The sequence below is a fragment of the Heteronotia binoei genome, chromosome 15 (genome assembly GCF_032191835.1).
Source record: "Heteronotia binoei isolate CCM8104 ecotype False Entrance Well chromosome 15, APGP_CSIRO_Hbin_v1, whole genome shotgun sequence".
NCBI lineage: Eukaryota > Metazoa > Chordata > Lepidosauria > Squamata > Gekkonidae > Heteronotia > Heteronotia binoei.
Genome location: NC_083237.1, coordinates 7,099,042 through 7,122,329, shown reverse-complemented (window position 1 = coordinate 7,122,329; position 23,288 = coordinate 7,099,042). Strand labels below are relative to the sequence as shown.

At 49.8% G+C, this 23,288-nt stretch overlaps 1 protein-coding gene across 1 annotated transcript; it reads left to right on the top strand.

The window, feature by feature from the left end:
* The first annotated feature begins 4,156 nt into the window (after positions 1-4,156).
* Positions 4,157-17,904, top strand: PABPN1 (poly(A) binding protein nuclear 1). The gene is made up of 7 exons (XM_060255384.1): positions 4,157-4,588; positions 7,552-7,666; positions 11,309-11,376; positions 11,462-11,568; positions 12,870-12,957; positions 15,255-15,409; positions 17,022-17,904. The coding sequence occupies exons 1-7, from the start codon at positions 4,157-4,159 to the stop codon at positions 17,059-17,061; spliced, it is 1,005 nt and encodes a 334-aa protein (XP_060111367.1). The 3' UTR covers positions 17,062-17,904.
* Positions 17,905-23,288: the final 5,384 nt, after the last annotated feature.

Below are 23,288 nucleotides of genomic sequence, written 5' to 3'. Positions count from 1 at the left end.
GAGGTCCAATTCTATGAGCCCCAAAAGAAGGTGTCCCTATCCTTCATTATTTCCTATGGAAGGAAGGAATTGAAAAGGTGTGCCGTCCCTTTAAATGTGATGGCCAGAACTCCCTTGGGAGTTCAGTGATGCTTGTCACAGCCTTGATCTTGGCTCCACCCCAATTTCTCCTGGCTCCACCCCCAAAGTATCTTGGCTCCGCCCCCAAAGTCCCCAGATATTGCTTGAATTGGACTTGGCAACCCTAGGCGGGGTAGAGGGGGGGTGGAATCTGCTATGCTGTGCTGGACACTTGCCCTGCTGCAAGCAGGAATGTTCAGCTGCTTGGAAGTTAAAGGAAACCCCACGAAGGCATACATTAAGAGAGAACAGGAGAAAAAGCTTCCGCCTCTCCGTTAATGCAGTCCTTAAAAGGCACGGGAACCTCACGCACACAAAAAAGGTGGCAACCGCGGAAGAGCAGTGCAGGAGCTGCAGCCTGGCTGTTATCCAGAGCTAGATGCAGCATACTTATTATTCCCGTCCTGTGGGTACTTCCCATCAGTTACGGGGCTCAAGGTAAGGTTGGAGCTGTCACGTACAAAGCCCTTCACGGCTTTGGAGCCGCTCCCCCTGTGTTCCAGAATAGGGCTGCCAAGTCCAATTCAAGAAATATCTGGGGGCTTTGGGGGTGGAACCAGGGAACTTTGGGGGCGGAGCCAGGAGACATTGGGGGCGGAGCCAGGAGCAAGGCTGCGACAAGCACATTTGAACTCCAAAGGGAGTTCTGGCCATCACATTTCAAGGGACCTCACACCTCTTGGACCCCATAAATGTGAAATCTGTCACTACTTCTATGTCTTCCCCTTCTATTTGCCAAGGTGTGATGGGGCCGGATGCCATGATCTTAGTTTTTTTTTATGAGTTTCAAGCCTACTTTTGTGGTCTCCTCTTTCACCCTCAACAAGAGGTTCTTTAGGTCCTCCTCACTTTCTGCCATTAGAGTGGTGCCACTCTGCAAATTCAACCATGTGCCTTCTTCTATCGTGGCCTGCACCTTGTGGAATGGTCTGTCTGAGGAGGTCACGAAGACCTCCCCCCCTTCCTGCCTTTCTGCAAACGGTGCAAATCTGAATTATTCAAAAGGGCTTTTCTACACAGAAAAGATTCACACTGTACTAAAAGATTCACAGACTTAGAGAAGTGACTGGGGACTGTGGTCTATCCTGTGTAGAGCTTGCTGAAAGGATGGAGTTTTGCATCATTTAATGTGTCATCTTAATGCTTACGCTTGCTTCAGGTGTTTTTTAGGCTTCTGGTTGGTTCTATGACCCAGATCTTATTTAATTGGTTACTGAATGTCCCCTATCGACACTCACTCCAAGTAAGAAGAAGAAGAGACTGGATTTATAACCCACCTTTTGCTACTGGAAGGAATCCAAGAGCAGCTTACAATCTCCACTCTGAAGAGTCTCAGAGCGGCTCACCATCTCCTTTACCTTCCTCCCCCACAACAGACACCCTGTGAGGTCGATGAAGATATTGGATTTATACCCCGCCCTCCACTCAAGAGTCTCAGAGAGGCTCACAATCTCCTTTACCTTCCTCCCCCCCCCACAACAGACACCCTGTGAGGTAGATGAAGATATTGGATTTATATCCCGCCCTCCACTCCGAAGAGTCTCAGAGCGGCTCACAATCTCCTTTCCCTTCCTCCCCCACAACAGACACCCTGTGAGGTAGATGAAGATATTGGATTTATACCCCGCCCTCCACTCCGGAGAGTCTCAGAGCGGCTCACCATCTCCTTTCCCTTCCTCCCCCACAACAGACACCCTGTGAGGTCGATGAAGATATTGGATTTATACCCCGCCCTCCACTCCGAAGAGTCTCAGAGAGGCTCACCATCTCCTTTCCCTTCCTCCCCCACAACAGACACCCTGTGAGGTAGATGAAGATACTGGATTTACATCCTGCCCTCCACTCCGAAGAGTCTCAGAGAGGCTCACAATCTCTTTTACCTTCCTCCCCCGCAACAGACACCCTGTGAGGTAGATGAAGATATTGGATTTATATCCCGCCCTCCACTCCGAATTTAGTAGAATTCTTGCTCACAAGACTCTGCAGCTTAGAGGGAATGCAACCCTGCTTTAAACCTAAAGAGCCCTTGAGTCATACCAGACTTATTGGACCCTGCTGGGCATTCAAGACAGAAGGCAGCCAGCAATAGCAACCATGGCTTGTCTGTTACTACAGGTCTTCACAAACCCAGTCATGAAAAGCGCAGGGCCCAATTAACCGTTCTTAGAAATAATAACCCAGGGCTGCTCCCCAGCCAATTCTAGCAACTGCTTCAGGCCAATTTCCTCTTCTGCAAATGGAGCCTGGCTTGTAGGGGCCCTCCTTGGCAGCTCAGCCGTTTCCTCTTTCTCCGCCCCAAGGGATTGGTTCCTGGAAATGGAACCCAGCCGTCCATCACGATTTCGAAAGGCCCAATCAGAAAAAAAAGAAAAGAACGGAGCCTGGGCCAAAGAGATGTCCAACAAGAAAACTACAGACCCATTCGAGAGAGACTCCACTTCTGGCTCTCGTTCGAAGCCGCCGGTGAGTGGCGAAAGCTCATGAGAATGAATGTGGAACTCAAAAGGAGATGGGAAAGAAGGCCCCTTTGCAACGCCGGCTTTCGGGCGCAACAGTTATTTGGACCCTATGGATAAGACCTGACATTTTTTTTTCTATTTTTGGTGATGAAAATTCAAGAACCGAGAGTCGCAAGGAAAGAAAGAAAAAACTAGATGGGGGAGAGGGAGGTGGAAAGAAAGCAACTTTAACTGTAAATGCATTTTCCCAAGCCAGCCGAATAGTTGGGGAAACCAAATAGTCGTATAGTGGCACGATCTTACATTACAAAATATATCGCACGCCACACACTGGTGAGTCAGATGCACCTGTTGAACTGCTGCCCGTTACAATCATTGGAACAAGTAGCAAGAGGAACTTTTTAAAATTTCGAATGTTAAGTTTTCGTGCGCATGCACACTTCCTAGCTTGCTTCCCTCTCGTAGTTTCACTCCTGCTTTTGGGAAGGAGCGTTTCCAAAGCAGGGTAAGAGGCTCTGATTTTGCAGGATGCATCGCACATGTATTTCCACGGCTGTTGCCCCGCAATGCAGGCTTCTCTGGACTGCAACAGGAAACCTGACGTCTCAGTTCGTCACCCTACTTTGGCCTCCCCAGCCTTTAGGGCAGGGGTGGCCAAACTGTGGCTCTGGAACCACATGTGGCTCTTGAAAACCCCACCACCACCACTACCCCATCGGCTGGCTTGGAAAAATGCATTTACAGTTAAAGTTGTTTTCTTTCCACCTCCCTCTCCCCGATCTAGTTTTTTCTTTCTTTCCTTGCGACTCTCAAGCATCTGACGTTTATTCTACGTGGCTCTTAAATTAACCAAGTTTGGCCGCCACTGCTTTAGAATTGCAAAACCTGGGCTTCAAACCTTTCCGAAGAAAGGGCAAAAAACGATTTCACCAAAGTTGCCGTATTCATTTCCCGCAGGAATTACGACGGCCAATAAAATAGCAGATCTCTATATGATTGACATCACCCAGTGGAACGTCACGCCCTGGCCCTATTTCGCCCAATAAACGCCCCCGCAGGCCGCCTTTGGACAAAACTTCGTTTCCAACCAATCAGCTCTCGTATTCTGCTTGATTGAAAGGTGATGACTGTTGGAAAAGGCGGGTCAAAAGTCAGGCTACCCAATGGCAAGCATCCCTCCCGGCCTTTCAGGGCGGCGGCCAATCCCCTTCTAGCATAGAATTGATTGAATTATAGATGGCCTATTTAGCTCCGCTCCGGGAAGCGAGGGAAGGCCGTCAATCCTCCGAGCCGCCCAATCCGACCGGAGCTCCCGCCTAACCCGTGACGCTCTCCACCGCCATGGTCCACCTGGTGCTTCGTCGACCAACCGCCGGGAACCCTCTCCGTGAGCGACGCGCCGCCTCCGCCAATGGCTCGAGCGGGGAGGGCGCGAGGACGCTGGCCGGCCAATGCCGTGCGCCGACGCAGCCGCCGAACGCCGAGGGAGCCAATGGGAGCGCGAGCCCTGAGGTAGCCAGTGGGAGCGCGGGAGCGGGCGGGTAGTGCGGCAGGCGACGGCGGCGGTGGCGGGGTCGATGGCGTCTCTGCGGGGCGTCGGCGGGCGAGGGGCGGTCGTGGCCTTGGGGGGCGACGGGGAGCCGGGCGGCCTCGGGGGCCCGCCTGCCTCCCAGTACGGGAACGGGCTGGGCGGGGGCGGCCCCGGCGGCGAGCAGGGCGGAGGGCTGCGCGAGGAGGACGAGGAAGAGGAGGAGGGCGAGCTGCTGCTGGAGGCCGCCGGCGGTGGGGCGGGGGGCGGCGGAGGGGCGGCGGGAGACCGGGGGGGAGGAGGAGTCGGCGGCGGCCCCAGGGGCGCCCTTTCCTCCTCCTCCGCGGCCTCCCACCAGCCCCGCGCCGGCCAGGCTGGGGCGGGGGTCGGGGCGGCCCACCATCACCCCCACGCCGAGGAGCTGGAAGAGGAGGCCGGCCTGGGAGAGAGTGACCCCGGGGACTCCGCCATAGAGGACCCCGTGAGTAGCCGGGGAACGGGGGTGGCGGGGGTTGCATGCCTAAGGCAAAGGCCGGGCTCCTCGGTCTCCCGGTGGGGCCTGGAGGTCTCCCGGAATGACTGCTGGTTGCTCCAGGATGCTCAGTTACCTGGAGAAAGGGGCTGCTTTGGAGGGGAGGGCGGGAGGGTGGCTCAGTGGTAGAGCACCTGCTTGGTAAGCGGGAGGTCCCAGGTTCAATTCCCGGCATCTCCAACTAAAAAGGGTCCAGGCAAATAGGCGTGAAAAACCTCAGCTTGAGACCCTGGAGAGCAGGGGAGAGACAGTGGCTCAGTGGTAGAGCATCTGCTTGGTGAGCAGAAGGTCCCAGGTTCAATCCCTGGCATCTCCAACTAAAAAGGGTCCAGGGGAAATAGGCGTGAAAAACCTCAGCTTGAGACCCTGGAGAGCAAAGGAGAGACGGTGGCTCAGTGGTAGAGAATCTGCTTGGGAAGCAGAAGGTCCCAGGTTCAATCCCCGGCATCTCCATCTAAAAAGGAGGCAAAAGAGGCATGTAAAACCTCAGCTTGAGACCCTGGAGAGCCACTGCTGGTCAGGGGAGGGATGGTGGCTCAGTGGTAGAGCACCTGCTTGGTAAGTGGGAGGTCCCAGGTTCAATTCCCCCTGCCCAGAAAATTAAAAGTGCATGGAGTGGGGGGTGGGGAGAGAGTCTTTGGCACATATGAACATATGAAGCTGGCTTATACCGAATCAGGGCGGCATCGCCAGCATCTCTCAACTAAAAAGGGTCCAGGCAAGTAGGCGTAAAAAACCTCAGCTTTTGAGACCCTGGAAAGCCGTTGCCAGTCTAAGTCGGCAATACTGACTTCGATGGACACAGGGTCTGATTCAGTAGAAGGCATGTTCATATGTCTATGGGGAGGGATGGTGGCTCAGTGGTAGAGCATCTGCTTGGTAAACAGGAGGTCCCAGGTTCTATCCCTGGCATCTCCAGCTTATAAAAGGGTCCAGGCAAATAGGCGTGAAAAATCTCAGCTTGAGACTCTGGAGAGCCACTGCTGGTCAGGGGAGGGATGGTGGCTCAGTGGTAGAGCATCTGCTTGGTAAGCAGAAGATCCCAGAAGGCCCCAGGTTCAGTCCCTGGCATCTCCAGTTTATAAAAGGGTCCAGGCAAATAGGCGTGAAAAACCTCAGCTTGAGACCTTGGAGAGTCACTGCTGGTCAGTGGAGGGACGGTGGCTCAGTGGCAGAGCATCTGCTTGGCACGCGGAAGGTCCCAGGTTCAGTCCCCGACATCTCCAACTAAAAAGGGTCCAGGCAAGTAGGATGAAAAACCTCAGCTGGAGAGCCACTGCTGGTCAGGGGAGGGACGGTGGCTCAGTGGTAGAGCATCTGCTTGGTAAGCAGAAGGTCCCAGGTTCAATCCCAGGCATCTCCAACTAAAAAGGGTCCAGGCAGTAGGTGATGGAGATGGAGGGATGGTGGCTCAGTGGTAGAGCATCTGCCTGGTAAGCAGAAGGCCCCAGGTTTAATCCCTCGCATCTCCAGCTTATAAAAGGGTCCAGGCAAATAGGCGTGAAAAACCTCAGCTTGAGACCTTGGAGAGTCACTGCTGGTCAGTGGAGGGACGGTGGCTCAGTGGCAGAGCATCTGCCTGGTAAACAGAATGTCCCAGGTTCAATTCCCGGCATCTCCAACTAAAAAGGGTCCAGGCAAGTAGGCATGAAAAACCTCAGCTTGAGACCTTGAAGAGCCGCTGCCAGTCTGAGTAGGCAATACTTTGATGGACCGAGGGTCTGATTCAGTAGAAGGTGGCTTCATATGTTCGTATATGTTCATATATGCTGAGTATTCTCTCCCTTCCCCCACCCACCCCCTGCGCACTCTTTAATTTTCCGGGCAGGGGGATTAGATCTCATGGATTGGTGTAGGAAGCACAGATGCTCTTGTGGGGCTGAGCCCACTCAAAGTGGTTAAAGGTGTCCTTTTGTGGGAGGGAGAGGTTTAAAGGGTATATGCAGAAATTTTTTCTGGGGTGTGTGTGTCTGTGAACTTAAGGCAGGTCATGGGAAGGATTGGTTGTTACAGTGCTTACTTCTTGTGACCCTTTCTTACATGCCTAGGGAATGGTGTTCACCACTTTGGGGTCAGGCAGCAATTTATCACTAGGCCAATTTGACCAGGGATCCTGGAGAGTTTGGGGGCTTTTTTGGCCATCTTCTGAGTGTGGGAAAGGTATTTGTAAATGTCCTGCATTGTGCAGGAATCTGGAGGTCCGTTCCAACTCTGATTCTGTTATTATTATTGATTGATTGGATTTGAGGAATTGCCACATCCCAGCTGGTGCTGGGCTCTAGGCAATGTACAACAGTAATAGTACATACTGTAGTCCGTAAGACCAATTAATTAAAAACAAATTGCAAACCCCGACAGCGTCTTCTGTAAAGTGCTGCCGATTCCAGTTTTCTAGATGCTGCACTGGGAGCAGGGGACCCCCCCACCCTTTAACGGGAGGAGGGGAGGAATGCTGGTTCAGCAACCATCTCTGTCCTCCAGCAAAAGCCTGGCAGAGCATCTCTGCTTTATAGGCTCTGTGAAATTGTAAAAAGATCTCACGGGGCCCTGGTGTCTTCCGGCAGAGCATTCCACCACGTCAGGGCCAGGGCAGAAAAGGTTCTGTGCCAATCATGTGAGCGTGTAAGGAACCTTATAGTAAGAGTTCAGTAGGGGTTGTGGCTGCGTGTTTGAAAGGAGGGCAGAAGGGAACCCCATTATCTGGTAAGGGTAGGGAGCGATTATTACAACTCTTTGAGTGGAGGGGTCTATAAATGCATGTGTGGGGGAAGATAAAACTTGTAGCACTTTGTATGTAGAAAAGCAGACACACACCGTTTGGGAACTGAGTGATGGCGAAAATGAACAGGGTGGAACTTGAAAGTACCTTTGCAACAACAAAACATTCTCTATTCTGCACTCTTCCCCACCAGGAGCTGGAAGCCATCAAAGCTCGTGTGCGAGAGATGGAGGAGGAAGCGGAGAAGCTGAAAGAATTGCAGAATGAAGTTGAGAAGCAAATGAACATGAGCCCTCCGCCGGGCAATGGTGAGCATCCTTTAAAAAAAAAACCCCTTTATTTTTAAAAATGTGCCGTGGAGGGCTAATTGTAGGTGAGGGTTTGAGAAGATGGGAAGGAAGAAGATGAAGAAGAAGATATTGGATTTATATCCCGCCCTCCACTCCGAAGAGTCTCAGAGAGGCTCACAATCTCTTTTACCTTCCTCCTCCACAACAGACACCCTGTGAGGTGGGTGGGGCTGGAGAGGGCTCTCACAGAAGCTGCCCTTTCAAGGACAACCTCTGCCAGAGCTATGGCTGACCCAAGGCCATTCCAGCAGGTGCAAGTGGAGGAGTGGGGAATCAAACCCGGTTCTCCCAGATAAGAGTCCGCACACTTAACCACTACACCAAACTGGAAATATACATGCTGGCTTTTATACCAAATATCTGGTAGCTCTGTAAGTATCTGAATTCTTAGGCGTTTGTAGTGGTACAACCTTTTAAAATGCATCTTTGAAATAATGCCCTAGAAAGTTAGGCATTCACATTAGCTGATAAGCAAGCACAAAGTCCTTAGGAGGATATGTGCAGAGAAATGTGGCTACTTTCCGGGAGAGAGGACCCACACATGGTTAGAAGTGGGACCCATGCTTTGCCTCACACTAAAAAAAAATTTTTTTTTTAATCTTGGAACCATTCTGAAAAATTAGATCAGTTGATTGGCCTAATCTTTTTAGAAGCATTTATTTTGTTAAAGCAACGTGCTTTACTTATCAGTGCAGTATATACTCATGAATCGCTCATGAATCGATCCACTTTTAAGAAGAATTGCAGATTCATACCCCGCCCTTCTCTCTGAATCAGAAACTCAGAGTGGCTTACAATCTCCCATGTCTTCTCCCCCCACAACAAACACCCTGTGAGGTGGGTGGGGCTGGAGAGGGCTCTCACAGCAGCTGCCCTTTCAAGGACAACCTCTGCCAGAGCTATGGTTAACCCAAGGCCATTCCAGCAGCTGCAAGTGGAGGAGTGGGGAATCAAACCCGGTTCTCCCAGATAAGAGTGTGTACACTTAACCACTACACCAAACATGGATTGAATGTTACAGCAGGTGATTCTAGAATTAGCATATGATGAAAGGAACACAGGGTTGGGCTGGTTGTATTGTTAGTCTTCCCTGTTGTTATCCACTGTGAGCCCATTTGTGGGAGGGCGGGATAGAAAATGAAGAAATACTTTATTTCTGTTTCAGTCTTATAACTGTTGTATATTCACTTAATGGCTTTAGAACCAGTTTGGTGTAGTGGTTAAGTGTGTGGACTCTTATCTGGGAGGACCGGGTTTGATTCCCCACTCCTCCATTTGCAGCTGCTGGAATAGCCTTGAGTCAGCCATAGCTCTCATAGGGGTTGTCCTTGAAAGGGCAGCTGCTGTAAGAGCTCTCTCAGCCCCACCTACATCACAGGGTGTCTGTTGGGGAGGGGGAGGTAAAGGAGATTGTGACCACTCTGAGATTCAGAGTATAGGGCAGGATATAAATCCAATATCTTCATAATCTTTATTGGTTTTTACCTTTTAATGCTAGCATTGGTCAGTAAGTATGAAATGAAATTGGAAATAAAGAGACTAGCCTTACAGTCATTGCCTTTTGTGGGTTGCCAGATAATGCAGTCAGTTGAGGACAGTAATGGGACAACACATAGCCTGGCACTCTCTTTCCCCCACTCTCGGGGCCGGGGGGACCAGGAGGCCTAGAAACTTAATTTTTTGCCATCTGTAACTGGGAACCTTTGTATTGATCTGGTATAAATGTTGGTTTCAACCTAGCTTTTTGCACTGTATATTGTAAGCCACCCTGAACCCTGCTCGCAGGGAACGAGCAGCCAATAAATCCAACAAAATAAATAAATAAAATGGTGGGTTCGTGCCCAAGATAATGCCAGTTGCCGCTTTGAGGTCAGGAAGGAAATTTTCTCCAGGCCGAGTTGGCCAGAGATCTAGGAGGTTTTTCCTTTCTGTGGACATAGAGCTGGGATCGCTGGAGGAGTGGGGTGGTGGTGGTGGTTGTGAATTTCCTGCCTTGTGCAGGGGGGTTGGACCACATGAGCCTTGGGGTCTAGATTTCTACTCTCTGATATTTCACACTAAGCACTGATAATCTTTCAGTTCCTCTTTCGAGATGCTCGAAGTTACAGCAGGGCAACCGAAGCAGTTCGGCCTTGAACGTGGTCGCATCAGCAGTCTGCCAGTCCGTTTATCTGCATGCCAACCCCATGCTTTAGATATCACTTAAATGATCTGCAAATATAAAACTGTTGCATTCCGGAAGTATTATTGAAAGGTTTAGCCACAGCATAGAAATGTAAACGCAGCAGTTACAGTAGTGAAACAGAAGAGGATTAAATAGCTTTCTGAGGCACTTAAAACACCATTTTCTAAAATTTTCTGTCTCCAAGAGACGTTACTGAGGAACACAATATACTTATAGCAAGAGTATGTATGTGAATGTGTGCACTCATTTCATAAGAACATAAGAGAAGCCATGTTGGATCAGGCCAATGGCCCATCTGGTCCAACACTCTGTGTCACATAAGAGAAGCCATGTTGGATCAGGCCTGTGGCCCATTCAGTCCAGCACACTGTGTCACATAAGAACATAAGAGAAGCCATGTTGGATCAGGCCAATGGCCATCCAGTCCAACACTCTGTGTCACATAAGAACAGAAAAGAAGCCATGTTGGATCAGGCCAGTGGCCCATCCAGTCCAACACTGTGTGTCACACAGTGGCCAATATATGTGTGTGTGTATATACATACACAAATATATTATTTCCTGCTAGCAGTAGGGTCTCATTGTTTCACTGAAGCAACTGTGTGATGCACCACGCAATTCAAAGCTTCTCTGTAAATTGCAGAAGGTTAGTAATGAAAGTTCGCTGGCAATGGCTGACGTTCTTACCGAGACAAGCTGCCTTGGGGGCACCCGCAGATCCCAGAGCGTAGCTCAAAAACCCGTCACTTAACTAACTGGATGTCTCACTCGGTTGGAGACAGTTTCTCGTTCCCCTACCTGGAAGTTCTGGAGTGGGAGAGGCCTCAGTTGGCTGCAGACGAAGTCAGTCCACTAGGTGTTGGGCCCCAATATTAAAATATGGGGATTTTCACATTGGCATCCACTTTACTACTAGAGGAGACAAAAGATAGCATTCCTAGCACCTTCAGAAACTTGTCCTTGGGAATGGTACCCTGGTCTGTTCTCCAGTCTTGAAACACAGAACTAACTTTGGTAGTAACTAACGACAAAAATCCTCACTGAAGCTAAGGAGGCATGGCTGGTCTCTTCTGGAGCAGGACTCTCCGTTGAATGCTTCTTCCTGGCCAGGGGTGTTTGAAAGCTGCAAAGAGGGCAGGCCAATAGGTCAGGGGAGGGAGGGAGAGGTGGAAAGAAAGCAACTTTAACTGTAAACGCATTCTCCAAACTGCTGACTGGCTTGGAGAAGTGATTTAAAGAGAGAAATGCCTTCTCCAGGGTAGGCAGTGGGGAGGCTTCAAGAGCCACACAATATGTGTGAAAGAGCCACATGTGGCTCCTGAGCCATGGTTTGGCCACCCCTGTTCCAGGCCGTCTGGGAGAATACATTCCTTGGGTTGATTTATTGCAGACGATGCTTTTCCTTTTCTCCGCAGCTGGCCCCGTCATCATGTCTTTAGAAGAAAAGATGGAAGCAGATGCCAGGTCCATATATGTCGGCAACGTAAGTTTGTGTTTTTCCCCTGCATTTGGGATAGCAAAAGAGGCTAGTCTTTTTCTTTGCTCACCTGATCTGCCTCTCGTTCTAGGTGGATTACGGAGCGACAGCAGAAGAGCTGGAAGCCCACTTCCACGGTTGCGGCTCTGTCAATCGCGTGACCATCCTCTGTGACAAGTACACTGGTCACCCCAAAGGGTGAGTGAATCAACAGAGGAAGAAGAATAGAAACGAAATTTCCACAAATCCTGAAGCCCTGGGTGGTGATGGGGTTTTCTTTGGAGGAAAAGGAGTGGAAATTTGGGGGGTGGGGGTGGGAATTGGATTTTATGTGTGTGTGCGTTCTTATCAAACCCAAATTTATATTATGGTTTTATTATATATCTCTGATGTAAGAAATATTCTCTAAGTTATCTGGAAGGGTTGGCCTGTCTCTCCAGAGCACTTAAATGGTTTCCTGGTTTCTTTAATAAACTTGGGGTGTTGTGGTGGTTTCTTTTTTCTCTTAACCCCAGTGGCAAAATGCATAGATTTCTGCAGTTCTCTTCCCAGAGTGGTTTTTTTTTGTTTACGGAAAGTAAACTGTGAGTGACTGTACTTTGGGGACATCATTTACTAATGTACAGGAGACCGTGTGTGAAGAGAAAAAAGTTCTGCAGGCATTTTACTTAAACAATCAGGAAAGTGAGTTCATTCCAAAGGTGTTTCCAGTGGTAGATAACTCACTGAAAATGTCAAGACAGTGTGCGATTGCAATAAAAAAGGCCAATGCCATGCTAGGAATTATTAGGAAGGGAATTGAAAACAAATCAGCCAGTATCATAATGCCCCTGTATAAATCCATGGTGCGGTCTCATTTGGAATACTGTGTACAATTCTGGTCACCGCACCTCAAAAAGGATATTATAGCATTGGAAAAAGTGCAGAAAAGGGCAACTAGAATGATTAAAGGTTTGGAACACTTTCCCTATGAAGAAAGGTTAAAAGGCTTGGGGCTCTTTAGCTTGGAGAAAAGTCGACTGCGGGGTGACATGAGAGAGGTTTACAAGATTATGCATGGGATGGAGAAAGTAGAGAAAGAAGTCCCTTTCTCACAATACAAGAACTCATGGGCATTCAGTGAAATTGCTGACCAGTCAGGTTAGAACGGATAAAAGGAAGTACTTCTTCACCCAAAGGGTGATTAACACGTGGAATTCACTGCCACAGGAGGTGGTGGCGGCTACAAGCATAGCCAGCTTCAAGAGGGGATTGGATAAAAATACGGAGCAGAGGTCCATCAGTGGCTATTAGCCACTGGACTGGATGGGCCATTGGCCTGATCCAACATGGCTTCTCTTACTTTCCGAGGCATTTTCACTTGTGCCAAGAGAACATTTCATAGGATTTATGGGGGGTTTTTTCTGCCAGGTTTATGTCTCCAAGGAGGAGAGGTTAGCATTGCCTTTTTTTTCCTGTTGATAACTGCTCCTTAATCATTACTGTTCTGTCTCCTGCAGGTTTGCTTACATTGAGTTTTCGGACAAGGAGTCAGTGCGGACTTCCTTAGCGCTAGACGAGTCCCTCTTCCGGGGAAGACAGATAAAGGTACGTAGAATGGCCCCCCCTCCCAACTCTTAGCCCCTCATCCTTGCTCCAAGAGGGCTTTTGTAGGTGAAGCATTATATATGAACATATGAAGCTGCCTTATACTGAATCAGACCCTCGGTCCATCGAAGTCAGTATTGTCTACTCAGACTGGCAGCGGCTCTCCAGGGTCTCAAGCTGAGGTTTTTCACACTTACCTGCCTGGACCCTTTTTATTTGGAGATGCTGGGGATTGAACCTGGGACCTTCTGCTTACCGAGCAGATGCTCTACCACTGAGCCACCGTCCCTCGCATTAGTACTGTGGTCTCTTCTATCCAGTGTTCCCTCTAAGCTGCAGAGTCTTGTGAGCAAAAATTCTACTTTGAGCTCCTGGCATTAATGTGGTGAGTTACTGCATAAATTAGTCTCCTGAACGAAGACGCAAATGTGTGAGCCGGAGGCTAAAAACCTGTGAGCTAACTCGGCTCAGAGAGAACGCTGCTTCTGTCCCTTCTATCTAGCCAAGGATTAAGTTGCCTGTCGTTCTTTTTGACTGGTCTCCATCCCTGTGATCAAAATTTAGATGCAAGCTCTCAAGCAGGGAGCTGCATGTGCAATTGAAACCTGTAAAACCTTGATGCTACCGAACAAAACGTGAGGGAGTATGGGAAACAAAGCAGGGGAAAGGCCTGTGCTTCTGGTGGTGGACCATCTCCTTGGCGTGCGCACAGTCCTGGGTTCAATCCTCAGCCTCTCCAGAAAAGGACCAGGCCACAGATGATATGAAAGGCCTCATCCTATGGGACCCTGCCGGTCTGGGTTGACAGTACCAGCCTTGATGAACCAAGGCTGATGAACCACACGTCTGATACGTGCTTGTTCAAGTCATGGGCTTTGGGTTCTCAGTCCCGTGTATGGAGGATAGTGGCTTGCTGGAACAACAGTTGTTGTATTCATTGGGCAATATTTTGTATGTTTAGATGCTGCTTTCCCCGAATGTTCTAAGTGGTTTAATAAAAAGCATTGTCCAGCGTCAACAAGTGGAAATAAGTTTGGTGTAGCGGTGAAGTGTGCGGACTCTTTATCTGGGAGAACCTGGTTTGATTCCCCACTCCTCCACTTACAGCTGCTGGAATGGCCTTGGGTCAGCCATAGCTCTCATAGGAGAGCCAGTTTGGTGTAGTGGTTAAGTGTGCAGACTCTTATCTGGGAGAACCTGGTTTGATTCTCCACTCCTCCACTTGCAGCTGCTGGAATGGCCTTGGGGCAGCCATAGCTTTCATAGGAGAGCCAGTTTGGTGTAGTGGTTAAGTGTGCAGACTCTTTATCTGGGAGAACCTGGTTTGATTCCCCACTCCTCCACTTGCAGCTGCTGGAATGGCCTTGGGGCAGCCATAGCTCTCATAGGAGAGCCAGTTTGGTGTAGTGGTTAAGTGTGCAGACTCTTATCTGGGAGAACCTGGTTTGATTCCCCACTCCTCCACTTGCAGCTGCTGGAATGGCCCTGGGGCAGCCATAGCTATTGCAGGAATTGTCCTTGAAAGGACAGCTGCTGTGAGAGCCCTCTCCAGCCCCACCCGCCTCACAGGGTGTCTGTTGTGGAGGGAGAATCATAGAATCACAGAGTTGGAAGGGACCTCCAGGGTCATCTAGTCCAACCCCCTGCACAATGCAGGAAACTCACAAATACAGATATAGGAGATTGTAAACCGCTCTGAGTCTCTGAATCAGAGAGAAGGGTGGGGTATAAATTTGCTTCTTCAGCATCGATAAGAACGTTAGAGGGCCAAAACAACAGTGGGATCGCTGTGGGAAATTGCAGGAATAAAGCAGGCCCTGGGAAACCAGTTGAGGCGGTTATAGGGAGAGGGGGGTCATTTCAAGGATTTGGATTCCCAAGCCATTGAATGTTAGAAACCAGCACCTTGAATTGAACCCAGATTTGGCAGCTAATGTAGTGTGACTGGTCAGGCCCGTTCTTATACAGAGCTGGTTAAAGAAGTTGCATAAACTGTAATTTCTTACTATTCAGGTGGACGGCCGTGTTGGCCCGAAGCGGAAGACCAAAGTTTGAGTCCGATGGCAGCTTTAAGACCAGCCAAGTTTTATTCCAGGTATAAGCTTTTGCATGCACAAAAGCTTATACCTGGAATAAGACCTCATTGGCCTTAAAGCTGCTACCAGACTCCAGCTTTGTCCTGCAGCTTCTCAGTTGTTCTTACGGTCGGCAGCACCTGAATTACAAGGCTTCCGGGAAGTCTGTTCTCAAAGCTTTGCACGCGTAACGCGTCTCTCAACTTCTGGGTTTTTTTGCAGGTGATACCCAAACGGACCAACCGCCCCGGGATCAGCACCACAGACCGGGGCTTCCCCCGGACCCGGTACCGAGGGAGAGGATCCGGCTACAGCAGCTCCCGGGCTCGATTCTACAGCGGCTTCAGTAGCAGGCCGCCCCGAGGACGCGCGTACAGGTCTGTCGAAGCCACGGCGGCGGGGTGGAGGGTGGGCAGATTGGGCACAGTGTGGGCAGGGCTCGTGCCCGGGGGGGGGGGGGCCTGGGAGCAGATTGTAGGGGAGGGGTGCCTGGAGGTCCAGCGTGGTCTTCTGGGAGCCATACCTTAAGGCTTCACTGGCATGCCTATTGAGTACCGAGTCCGCTTCAAGGTTTTAGTTTTAACGTTTAACGCCTTACACGGGGCCAACATACCTGCAGGAACGTCTCCTCCCATAAATGCCCGGGAGGTCATTAGGTTTGGCCTCCCGATATCTGTTGGACTTCTCTGGCCAATGAGACGCCCGCCTTGCCTCAACTAGGGGCAGGGCTTTTTCAGTCCTGGCCGCAACCTGGTGGAATCGGCTCCCTACAGAGATCCGGGCCCTACCTGGCTTATTAGCCTTCCGTAGGGCCTGTCAAACGGAGCTGTTCCGCCGGGCTTTTAGTTGAGGCTGCGGGCGTCTGTTTCTTGATCTGGTTGGCCTCCCCTGTCAGCCTTGTCGTCTGTGCTGTCAGATAGAATAACATCTGCCGTCTTTATGGGATAACATCTTGTCATGACGTGAGACGGCCAGGCCGGGCGATATTGCGACGATATGGAAATTTTCGGAGTGCTGTGGAGTTGTCTGTTCATAAAATGTTTTTATTGTTTGATGATACGTTGCGCTCTGCCCTGCGCCCTACGGGGAATGGGCGGAATAGAAATGCACTAAAATAATTTTAAAAATAAATAATGTGATAGGGGGAGAGGCCCAGGAGAGACAGCTGCTTCCAATTTTGGTAAGGGCAGTACAGTCTGTTAGTATTGGAACGGTATTGGGGGAAGAGACTGCCCCACCGATATGGTCATTTATACGAGATTCCCAGTTGCTCTCGGAGTTAGACTCTCGATTGGCGAAAGTTGCAGACGACTTGGACCAGTTTAATATTTTATCGCCAGAACTCTGCTGCAAAAACCTTCTTGAAAATCAGATTTGAAAGATAAGGTTTGAAATGCGTGATTCAAGAGCCAGTTTGGTGTAGTGGTGAAGTGTGCGGACTCTTTAATCTGGGAGAACCAGGTTTGATTCCCCACTCCTCCACTTGCAGCTGCTGGAATGGCCTTGGGTCAGCCACAGCTATTGCAGGAGTTGTCCTTGAAAGGGCAGCTGCTGTGAGAGTTCTCTCAGCCCCACCCACCTCACAGGGTGTCTGTTGTGGGGGGAGAAGAGATAGGAGATTGTAAGCCGCTCCGAGTCTTTGATTCAGAGAGAAGGACGGGGTATAAATCTGCATTCTTTGAATTTCTGCTTCAGGATGCTGCCAGGTTCTTGATTTTATGTCTGGTTTCGTACAGAATTGTAGTCAGGATGCAAAGGTGTCTGTTCAGATGTGTGTGTGTGTGGGGGGGTGTCATCTCTTTTTGGAGGGGTTAAGCCTGCCTTATCCTCGAAACTGAAATTTCCAGGCTCTGCCCTGCTGCTCTTGAGAGGTGCCGGCCTTTCCCCACCTCTTGTCTTGGATATTTCTGGCTTTAGGGCGATGACTTTTGATTTCGTGGCCTTCCTCAGTAGCTTTTCCATTAACACGTTTCCTTCTTCTCTTCGCAGGGGCCGGGCCAGATCGACCTCATGGTATTCCCCTTACTAAAAACAAAAAAAACAAAAAAAAATGGTTGTTTTAGGAAGGAGGAAAAAAAAAGAAAAAAAAATGAAGATTGTTACCATGATGGAAAAAAAAATACTGTGGGGGGAGGAGAACGTGCAAAACTGTGCAGCAGAAGGGGGCGGGGCTGCTTTCCTTGGGCGGGGGAGACATAAGTGGGGGGAGGTGTTCTGTGAATCAGCTTTCACCTACTAGTCTCGGTGGTCCACGCGGCCACGGCCTGCTCTCCCTCTGCCCTCCTTTTCCGCCTGCCGCAAATCGTCAAAACGTTCACGGAACCACTTTTTTTCCTTTCTGTCGTTGCGGCCTAGCGTTTCTGGGGCTGGGAGGGCAGTTACGAGGAGGGCTGCCTGCCAGTTCTATACCCCCCCCTTGAAAAAAATCACACACACACTCTTGTTCTCTTTTTTTTTTTTGGTGCAGCTGTTGTGGTTCTTTTTATTCTCTGTATTTCGCTTTCGTTCTCCCCCCCCCCCTCCGCCCACTCCCCCATATTGGGTTCTTGTGTGTCTGTGTGCGTGCTCATTGTGTTCCAGCTCATGGTGGTTTTGGCGTGGGTTGGGAGGGAGGGTGATATGGTGGCTCCCACGATCATGTCGCTGCCCCCCCTTTGCCCCTCCCCCCCTGCAAGAGCTCACCACCATTAAGTTTTAGTTGCCTGTTTTGGCATGGTGGACTTGGCCTCAGTCATTCTCAGGCATGTGAGAAACACGGAGTTCCCGCGTTACCCCTTTCCCTGTGTGGGCTCTTGCCTGTACTGATGAATTTGGGTTTTGCACCCTAACCCTTTATTCTGAAACAAGGTAGGGTGTTCTTTCCTGCAGAAAAGGTAATCCTGCTTGGATTGCAGGAGATGAGCCTTCCTTTCACTTCTCCCCCCCGCCCCCCAACTCCAGTCTCTCCCTCTTGCTGCTTCCCTGTCATGTTTCCTTCCACTCCCCCCCCCCCCCCGGGGTATGTTATATTGCCTTGTTTGAGTGTCTTTATCTTTACAGGTTCCTTTTATTTTTTTAGCCTGAAGAAATATCACCGAAACCTGAAGTTCTAGAGACCAGGGGCAGGGAGAAGACTCCCTTGGGGGGGGGGGAGGGCTTGGGGGGGGGAGAACCCATGGCCCGTATTTCTTTGTAGGAGAGAGTGACTTTGAAAAATGGGGGGGTGGGGGGAGAGAGAGAGAGAGAGAACATTCAGGTTTGGGGGGGGTGTAATGAGGAAGAAATAGAGAAACTGTTATGAGGGTGGAAAAAAAAATAAAGATGTTTTTGGAAGAAAGAGAAGCGCCCGTGGTTTTATTTGCTCAGATCGTTGGCCTCGTCCCCCAAGCCAAAGCCATGTGCTTTAATGAAAAACGCAGTAGCCCTAGCGCTGTTTGTTAGCGGTGGTACACAGAGCTATGATAACCGCAGTGCTGTTGGTTGGGTCATTGGGGATAGGAAAAGACAAAATACAGAACTGTTTGCGGTGGGCTGTCTTGGTGGGCTTCACAGGTCTGCATTTATTTAGTCTCCCCTCCCTCAAATAATCTTGAGCTCCTTTTGAGCGAACCTTCGGAGCTATGCAAAGCGGGCGCTTGGACATAAGCATCATTTTAGAGTCCTCTTTTTTTCTGTGTTGTTAGCCACCTTCCTGTGACCACGAAGAACGTGGCCTACAGCAAGTCTTATCAGCAGGGTTGGAAGGGACCTCCAGGGTCATCTAGTCCAACCCCCTGCACAATGCAGGAAACTCACAAGTACCTCCCCCTAAATTCACAGGATCTTTATTGCTGTCAGATGGCCATCTGGCCTCTGTTTCAAAACCTCCAAGGAAGGAGAGCCCACCACCTCCTGAGGAATCCTGTTCCACTGAGGAACCATTCTCATGGTCAAGAAGTTCTTCCTAATGTTGAGCCAGAAACCCTTTTGATTTAATTTCAACCCATTGGTTCTGGTCTGACTTTCTGGGGCCACAGAAAACAATTCCACCCCATCCTGTACATGACAGCCCTTCAAGTACTTGATGGTGATCCTCTCAGCCACCTCCTCTCCAGGCTAAACATGCCCAGCTCCTTCAACCTTTCTTCATAGGACTTGGTTCTAAGTTTTGTTTTGGAGGAGGGAAAAACCCGTTGATTCTGTTCCCAGGAAGACACAGGCAAGGGGCATAATATGGGTTTATCAGATGGGCGGCTTCCCATTCCATGAAGGTCCCAGGAGACAAACTTGGGTACATTAAAAGCTCTGAACCGCTGGCTATTTTCTGGGTAGCTTCAGAGTCCGTAGCGTTTGAGAAGCGCAATCCTAGGGGATAGATGCTCTGTTTTAGCAATATAGAAGAGTTCAGTTACATTTCCAAAGGCGAGCATTTATTCTAGCCTAAAGAACAGGACCCTCAACGTGTCCCAGCTCATATATCCCTGGAGCTCGGGGCGGTCTCTGTGATTCTTATTGCCGTGATGAACATATGAAGCTGCTTTTTACTGAATCGGACCCCCCCCCCTTGGTCCATCAAAGTATTGTCTGAGTAGCGGCTCTCCAGAGTCTCAAGCTGAGGATTTTCATGCCTACTTGCCTGGACCCTTTTTAGTTGGGAGATGCCGTGGATTGAACTTGGGACCTTCTGCTTCCCAAGCAGATTTTCTATCACTGAGCCACCATCCCTCCTGTGATGTAGGTATGGTTGAGTGTTACCCAGTGAGTTTCATGACAACAAGGAGACTTGATTTTGTATGCAAAGGTTTGGCTGTAAACCAAGGGCAGGGAAGGTACCTCCACAGGCCCCGATCCCTACAAGCCCCCCTGACTGCTTTGGCAAGCTTGACAGGGTCGAATACCCATTAGCCAGCCGGCAGGCTCAGACTTCAAACGTTCAACTCTGCCATCTGTCAACCAGGCCTGTTTGCAGTTTCAAGCCGTGCAAATCAAGTTAGGCGCGGGGCCAAGGGATGAGTCTCGAGCTGTTCAATCCTCAAAAACACGCAGGCAGACTGGTCTTCGGGGACCGCTCAGCGGCCCGCTGGAGAGCTTTCGCCAATGAAGGAGATTCTCGCGCAGGAGGTTGTTAGCTGGGAATGAAGCAGGAGGCACGATAGCCTCAGCAATGCCTTCAGCCTCTGTTGATGTCGAATGGCTGAATGTGCCCATCAGATAGCGCCAATTGCGGCTGTTAAGAGCAAACTCTGCCCTTGGCAGAGTGCCCATCTGCGTTCCCAACAACATGACATGGCAGGTTTTTAAGCCCAACGTTCACATTTTCCTACCTATATGCAAAGTCCTGAGAACTTGGCCACCAACGTCTGCTGGGCCAGGCTTGGAGAAAGGTTAAAGCACTTGGGGCTCTTTAGCTTGGAGAAACGTCAACTGACGGGCGACACGATGGGAGGTTTACAAGGTTTTGCATGGGACGGAGAAGGTAGAGAAGTCCTTTTCTCCCTTTCTCACAATACAAGAACTCCTGGGCACTCAATGAAATTGCTCAGCAGTCAGGTTAGAATGGACGAAAAGTACTTCACCCAAGGGTGGTTAACACATGCAATTCACTGCCACAAGAGGTGTTGGCAGTTGCAAGCATAGACGAATTCAAGAGGGGATTGGATAAACATCTGGAGCAGAGGTCCATCCGTGGCTATTAGCCACAGGGCATAGATGGAACTCTGTCTGGGGCAAGTGATGCTCTGTATTCTTGGTGCTTGGAGGGGTGGGGGAACAGTGGGAGGGCTTCTAGTGTCCTGCCCACACTAGTGGACCTCCTGATCACCTGGGGTAGATTCAGGGGAGGGACGGTGGCTCAGTGGTAGAGCATCTGCTCGGTAAGCAGAAGGTCCCAGGTTCAATCCCCAGCATCTCCAAATAAAAAGGGTCCAGGCAGGTAAGTGTGAAAAACCTCAGTTTGAGACCCTGGAGAGCCGCTGCCAGTCTGAGTAGACAATACTGACTTTGCTGGACCGAGGGGGGTCCGATTCAGTAGAAGGCAGCTTCATATGTTTTGGCCACTGTGTGACACAGAGTGTAGATTGGCCTGATCCAGCATGGCTTCTCTTATGTAGCTGAGGCTAAGTGCGACTGGGCCAAGACCACCATGCCAGAGGATGGGCTTGAACTTGGGTCTCCCAGATCCTATCCACCGTACCACACGGGTTCTAAGGAGGGCCAGAAGGAAAGGGAATCCCATTAGCAGTCTTCCCCCCAGCCTGTGAAAGCCTGTGCTACTAGGAGCCTTTTTTTTTCTTTTACAAAAAAAATGAAAGCTGGAATGTGATACTTCAGCATTTGCGTAGTAAATCTGTGACCATTAAAGCGGCTCATGTAGCCTGGAAATTGCATGGTATATATAAGAAGATATTGGATTTATAGCCTGCCTTATATTCAGAGTCTCAGAGCGGTCACAATCTCCTTTACTCCCCCCACCCACCCACAACAGACACCCTGTGAGGTCAGTGGGGCTGAGAGAGACAACTCCTGTGAAAGCTATGGCTGACCCAAGGCCATTCCAGCAGTTGCAAGTGGAGGAGTGGGGAATCAAACCCGGTTCTCCCAGAGAAGAGTCTGTGCACTTAACCACTTAGCAAGAGCTATGGCTGACCAAAGGCCATTCCAGCAGGTGCAAGTGGAAGAGTGGGGAATCAAACCCGGTTCTCCCAGATAAGAGTCCGCGCTCTTAACCACTACATCAGACTGGCTCTGTGTTTCTCTTGTGTGTATGAACTCAGATTTTTATGGAGCATGTCTGCAGCGGCCTCCACCTCAAACAAAATCGCGTCCTGGAAGGTCAAGAGCCTTTCTAAAAAACATGGGGGGAGGGAACCAAAGTTCTTGAGAAGATTTCCTTTTAATCTATATTTAGGTTGTAACAGTCTGTAGTACATTTCCCTTTAAAGTCAAAAGCAGCCAGAAATCTGATTTTTTTGGGGGGGGGGGTTGTATTTTGGAGTCTTTAGCCTTCTCCATTAGGTGGTGTCGAAGGTCTTGATGAGGTTGGAAAGGAATGATTTAACCAGGTAGAACTGGCTTATAACCATGCCACCAGGAAGGGTGTTCTCTTAGGGGACCACCTGAATGTGGCGTAACACTTAACATGCTGTTAATACTGGATGCCTGTTAAAATATGTGGGAGTTCCCTTCCCCGCTCTGTGTCTTGAAGAGGGTCACTGCCCTCTCTTGGTCCTTTAACTGCATGAAGGCAGAAATTCAAGAGGAATACCTTTTCTGGAGCTGAGGAAATGGCTAATTTTGTCTAGTGGCTGTGTGGAACAACAGAGAACCATGGGGTTGAAGTCAAAGGTCTTTGGGGAGGGGGGAGTGTCACATAACTAACACAGGAATTTTCTGTGGATTACAGAGAAGAATTGGAGATGAAAGCATTTTGAGACAGCCTAGTGTTTGAGCCCCAGTTTAGCCCAGTTCGGAAATCCTTTGTGTCTACGAGTGAGCCCAAAGATGCGGAAAGCCCTTGGCACGCTGAGAATTGCTATAAAAGAGAGATCCGTAGTAAATGGAACGCAGTGCATAGGTTGATAGCTTGACCCTGGGTTGAGGCGGCCCACAGAAAGCCACCTCTCTCCACCTCAGTTTCCTGATCTGTAAAATGGGAACAAACGCAACAATTTCCTGATCTGCAAAATGGGAACAAACTTGGTCCACCGCAACAATTATCTACCCTCAGGGCTGGAATTTAGGATATCTGTAAGAAAGCGACATGTCTACAGGGAGAACAAGCTAAGGTTGGCAAGCGGGACTCCTAGTCAAGAAAAAATAAAAGGCTGGCTGGTGAGGCCAGAGATGGCATCGACGTATTTTTTCCCCCTCTTTCAGTTCTTTGATAGGCAGAAACGCAGAGAGCGAAGGAAGGCCTCCATTTCTGCCTCTCCGAGAGCTGTTAAAATGGAAAGCCAGCTGTGAGGAACTCGGAGAAAAAGATCTTCGTTATGTGAGAAACTAGGAGGAAAAAAAGATTGATCGTGGCATGAGAAAACACAGAAGTGGGGCGGGGGGGGGGGGAGTCGTCTTCCTGTCCATCCCAAACCCACATGAGCCAGATCTGTGCCACAGATTCAGGCCTAGCCTTCTGCAGCAAACGTCAAGGCGTGCAGTTAAATCTCTAGCGCCGGACCCACGAGTGGCAACAATAGCCCCTTCATACATTGACATACGAAACCCAAGGCCTTCCTTCTTTTTTCTTTCTCTGGTGGGATGTGAAAATGGCTTCGGCAAGTGGGAAATCTCCCCCCCGCCCAG